Source organism: Sinocyclocheilus rhinocerous, unplaced genomic scaffold, assembly GCF_001515625.1.
Source record: "Sinocyclocheilus rhinocerous isolate Xijiao unplaced genomic scaffold, SAMN03320098_v1.1 scaffold5522, whole genome shotgun sequence".
In the NCBI taxonomy this organism is placed as follows: Eukaryota; Metazoa; Chordata; class Actinopteri; order Cypriniformes; family Cyprinidae; genus Sinocyclocheilus; species Sinocyclocheilus rhinocerous.
In genome coordinates, this window is record NW_015640494.1 from 1419 (window position 1) to 6876 (window position 5458).

The 5458-nt window shown below is 34.8% G+C and overlaps 1 protein-coding gene across 1 annotated transcript; it reads right to left on the minus strand.

Annotated features, from left to right (window-relative positions):
- Window positions 1-968: 968 nt before the first annotated feature.
- On the minus strand, window positions 969-2855 carry LOC107753292 (ladderlectin-like). Its single transcript, XM_016569417.1, has 5 exons — window positions 2787-2855; window positions 2550-2650; window positions 1732-1866; window positions 1332-1443; window positions 969-1160 (listed from the first exon to the last, which is right to left on the minus strand). The coding sequence occupies exons 1-5, from the start codon at window positions 2842-2844 to the stop codon at window positions 1081-1083; spliced, it is 486 nt and encodes a 161-aa protein (XP_016424903.1). The 5' UTR covers window positions 2845-2855; the 3' UTR covers window positions 969-1080.
- Between the last annotated feature and the right edge of the window lie 2603 nt (window positions 2856-5458).

Genomic DNA, 5458 nt, shown 5'->3' on the forward strand with positions numbered 1-5458 from the left:
CTCTCCCTCTACCTTGATTCCCCCCCCCCTTACACAAAACATGAGTAACCCTCTAAGAATTAAGTAATATTTTGTAAGGAACGTATTGGATCAATAAATATTAATAGCATCATTTCTTTAATATTTTGTATCTTGAGGAATTGAGGAATTGACGGCACTAGTCAATCTATAAAATTAGGCACAATTTATTTCTATTAAAAAAAAAAAAAAAATAAAAAGTAAAAAATAAAACACGTTTAAGATGACTTTTAATACAAAGTGTACGTTAAATAGAGCAAAAGATATTTCAAAATCCAATGCATGGAAAATCTTACATAAATGCAGACTTTTTTTTTGACAATGTTTAGGCCATTGCCAATGTCTTGGCAAAAAGCCCTATATTTTTCCCCAGTCAAACCAAACCATTGATGCACTTTTGAATGCTGTCCGAGTTGGAAAACATGAGTGGAACAGCCTGGTACTCCCACTCAACACATCTCCGTGTCAATGCAACTGCTGGACAACGCACAATGTAGAAACACCCCCCAGTGAATAAAACAAAACAAAAAAAAACCCTCGGAGGTCACAAACAGTGCATGTTAATTTCATTCTTGTCATTCACAGCATAAACAAAGCACAATAAGCACTGCAGAATAAAACCAGTGACAAATTCTTGCCATGCAAGACCAGTTAAATCAAGGTGTACTTTAATTTAACCATCCTTCACCCTCCTAATGTTTAGTTTAGCTAACTTGGTCGGAGACATTATTAAAGTCTATCTAGTTGTCCGATTGAGTCATGGAGACAGTAACTGGCAGGTTAACAGTACCCTCTCCTGGTAGATGTCTTTACTACAACATCAGGGTTTGTATTGTTCATTAAAGTTCTGCTGCAGCCACTTTATGCCTTAAAGCTTACATAATAATTGGAGAAAAATAAAAGTGATTCATGGCAACAAACATTTGAAGTTTAGTTTTATTTCTATTTTTGCAAAGATCAGCATTAAAATTCAAAATCAAAGCATGTCTGTTACAATCAGCAATTTGGAGACTATATAAATCAGTGATGGACAAACGAGATATTGGTTTAACAAAGTTAGGATTAGGAGTTATTTCTAGTTGTTCTGCAACAGATGAAATTGAGAAGAGTGTCGCAGTGTGCATCATTCCAGCGTTTCTCACCTGTGGAAATTCAGATACGTTATTCAAATGAATTGTCAAATATGCTTTAGTGCAAACAGAAATCCATAAATATAAGTGTAGTAAAATGTGCAAGATTTGAAACCACCTTTACAGTTCATGTTCAATACTAAATAGTTAGATAGCTTTAAAAATCATGGACAAATACATTACCTCCAGAACCCATTTCCACACAATGTTCCTTTCCTCCTCCATTATTTGGTTCACCAGTATGCCAGTAACTGTACTCAAATTCTGATCCATCACTCCAAAACCAGATATCATCCTAAAGAACATTAACAAACATGTTGCCTTTTCCATGTGCTGACACTTCTAATCTTATTTCTTTCATCTTTAACTGGTAGGCGGTGCTTAAATATACAGAACACATCACTTTTAGTTTGAAGCTGCTGCTGGCATTTGTTGGGGCAGTGCAAACCAACCTTTACACAATGAGAAAAATCACAAGCAATATCTGACAAAAGCCAACAATATTTAATTCCATTAACACTTTAAGTTTTACATTTCTGACAATGGTTGGGACTGATATTTGAAGGGAAATAAAATCAGCTACCTTAATTGCATCATGAGCACCAATCCAGGTACGGGAGTTGTCACTACCATGTTTTTTCACAAGGGTTTTTAGGAAATTGTGAGTGAGTTGACTGTGGATAGATACAAGGTTTCCTCCGAGGTTAAGACATTGTTTCTGTGAGGATAAAGAGTTACGCTGTTAATGCATCGTGTTTCCTTCTGGAGCATCAGTGACCGTTTGAACTTCTTGTAGAAGTTGCATGCAAGTCCCTCAGCTGTCCTCAGTGTGAAAAGATGGATCTCAAAATCATACAGTCACTGTTGGAAAGGGTTCAAATATGCAATATGTGCTGGAAAACTAAAGAATGTGGGACCTGAAGGATTTTTCTGAAGAACATCGGGCAGTTTAACAGTTCAGGACAAACAAGGGACTCATGAACAACTATCACAAAACAAAACACAGCTGTGGATCATCCAGGTAACACCACAGTATTAGGAATCAAGCATTGCTTTACTTTTGAACTGGTGCATTTATAAATTCAGCCATTATCTTCTCTTGAGGACTATGTAAACATCCTTTGTGAAACATTCTTCAGGTCAGTACTTAAAATAAAAATTAAAAAAAAAAAAGCAGATACTGCAAAATATAAAGTTGACATTAGGAATCAAGCATATGTAAACTTTTGAACTGGTGCATTTATAAATTCAGCCATTATCTTCTCTTGAGGACTATGTAAACATCCTTTGTGAAACATTCTTCAGGTCAGTACTTAAAATAAAAATTAAAAAAAAAAAAGCAGATACTGCAAAATATAAAGTTGACCACAACTATCTATATTACAGAGAAACCGAACTTACCTCTGCTTCAGCCCATGGTTTTAAGTCACTGAAATACCTAAAGCATTGCGTTCCAAGTTTCTCCCAGCCCTTGGAGCATCTTCGACCAATGCCGGAAGATCCTAAAAAAATAATAATAATAATAGGCTTTTGTACCTAGGGATTGTTGAGGTTTGTGAAAGTACGTACAAAGCAGAAACTGCAAACCTACTGATCATCTGCAGTAAAGCAGAGAAATTCTGTCTCTTGTTCATTTACCTTCAGACTTGACTCCATTTACAACCAATGCAATGAGGACTGCTGCAGAAATCCACATGCTGACAAAGCCCCATTAATATCAACATTATTATAAATAATGTACCGAATGTATACATTAACAATCAACACCAAAAATGGAAATGCAATAATAAAACCAAGTGAACCAAAATTCAACTAAGCAAGCTGTACTCGTTATAATACTCCGATCATTGCTTGATTTATACCCGGTTGCTCGGTCACAAATGTGCGCAGGTGGTTCAACACCAATGAAAACTTTTCAATCTATCAGTCCTTATTCCATAAACAAGACCTGATCATCCTCATTTATGATGTTGCATGTGAATTTCAGTGCAATATTCTTACCGGATTACTGCCATTTGAAAAGCAAAATTAACAAATAAAACTGTAAAGTGATTAATTGAAAATGTAAGGATTGTTTTAATAGAAGTGAACACCAATTTATCTGATGTCATATTTCAGAAAATGGTCTTATGAAATGGCAAATAAAACAGTGAGGATTACATCCATTTTACCTGCTGAAAGTGTGATTTGAAAAGTCTACGCAGCCTAATTATTTTGGGAGAAAATTTAAAAAAAAAAAAAACACACACACCTTTACTTTTAACTCAAGATGTTACAATTAAATATTCATTGTGCAATTTAAACATTTCAAATGTTCAATTCAAGTTTCAATTCAACTACAGTTTTCTATGGTAATAACCAAAATAGTGTTCACATCCGTCATTCAATTTAACCAAAAGCCCATTGTAACGAAAAAGACTGAGAGACGGAACAAATTACATGTGAACAATTTAATTTTATGTCAAACATCAAGAAAAGTAAACATATCTTGAATAATTGGCTACAAAGGGATCTTACCATTTTTGGGAGAGTATTACTGTCCAAAGCTGAAGGCCTTTCTAGATTTGCTTACCCTGTTCTTTCCATGTATGTTAGTGATGCAATTTCCAAAGATATCAATAAATCCTTCTTAGATTTTATATGGAAAAATAAACCTTACCAGTTAAAAAAGGACATTATATCAGGCAAAAGAGTAGAAGGTGGCTTAGAGATGATAGATTTTTTTGACATTAACAATACTTTTAAACTTAATTGGTTAAGAAATTGTCAAAAAAATGATAATTCGATGTGGTTCTTTATCCCACAACGTTTCTTTCAAAAACTTGGAGGGTTGTCTTTTCTTCTGAAATGTAACTTTTTTTCCAGGAAAGTTACCTATTAAACTATCTAAATTTCACCAGCAGGTATTATTGGCTTGGAAAATTTGTTTCCATCACAACTTTTCTACACATAAAATGCTTTTATGCAACAATTGTCTTATTACTTCTAGGAATAAATCGTTATTTTTGCATAGGTGGTTTGAAAGGAATATATATTTTGTTATAGATATGTTCTATGAGAACTTTTTTTTCTGATATAGCTCCCCCGCTGCAATCTGTGAATATGTCTTAAGGAAAAAGGAAGAAAATTTGAACTATTGTTTAGTTGTTTATATGTTTTTTTATTTTATTTTGTGTTTTATTTTGTTTTTATGATGTGTTTTCTTGTTTATTTTATTTACTTTTATTCTCTTAAACACTGTTCTACAGTTTAAGATTGCTCTTATATTTTGTGTATCTGGATTTACTTAGTTAATATTTTTGTTTGTTCAATCATTCTTCTTTAATATAAAAAAAGGATATTAATTTGAATTCAAAGGCATTAAACTTTTAGATAACAGTAAATATGATCTCTTTTACATTTTTGCATATGATGAGTAAGTATTGTCAATCTAACATTTCTATTTAATTAAGCCTGGGCACGTTATATTCATGATGTATTGAAAAAGTATACATTAATTTAGTACAATTATGCTGCAGAAGCTGCAAAAGAAAAAGAAAAAAGGATACTGTAAATATTACACAATTTGTAAAGTTCAACAGTTAAAATGTCATGACCACTTTGCATTCATGCCATTATCTTTATCAGACACACACAGGATGTTATTGTGAGCTTGAAACGTGTTTGCAAAGTTTTGTTTATTACAGTTTAAGAGGGTTTTGGCCATATGTACATTAACTGACAGTCACCACTGATAAGCTACTACTAAATATTGTGATGTGTGTGGTGTTTGGAATACCGTACTGACAACTAATTAATGAGACTGAACACCGTACTGACAACTAATTAATGAGACTGAACACCGTACTGACAACTAATTAATGAGACTGATTGGGGAACGAGGAGCACCGTGTGTGATCTGTGTATTCAGAGACTGGGGTGAGAAGGTTTAAAAAGAGTGCAAAAGAGAATGGATGCGGGCTGGCTGACGGTCGATTTACAAGCCGAAATAGGACGGCGGTACTTAGATATTGTTGGGAGGGGGATGTCGTTCGCGGTCGTTTAGGGCCGCCGGCGATGAAGATAGATAGATAGCGGGGACTGGGTGAGAGTAAGTAGGGACGGGGAGTTAGGAGTGCCGTCGTTCTTTATGGTGTGTGCTATTTAACTGCTGAGCTGTTAGAGCGTGCCAGCGTATGGATCGTGCCCGTTCTGAACAGGCTTCTATTGCTGTCCTCCCTTTCTGTGGCTGAGACTGTCAGGTGCAGAAGTCCTTGTGAGCGTTAAACTTACGACACGCGGCTCGCATTTCCCATTACGGAACGGTGTGC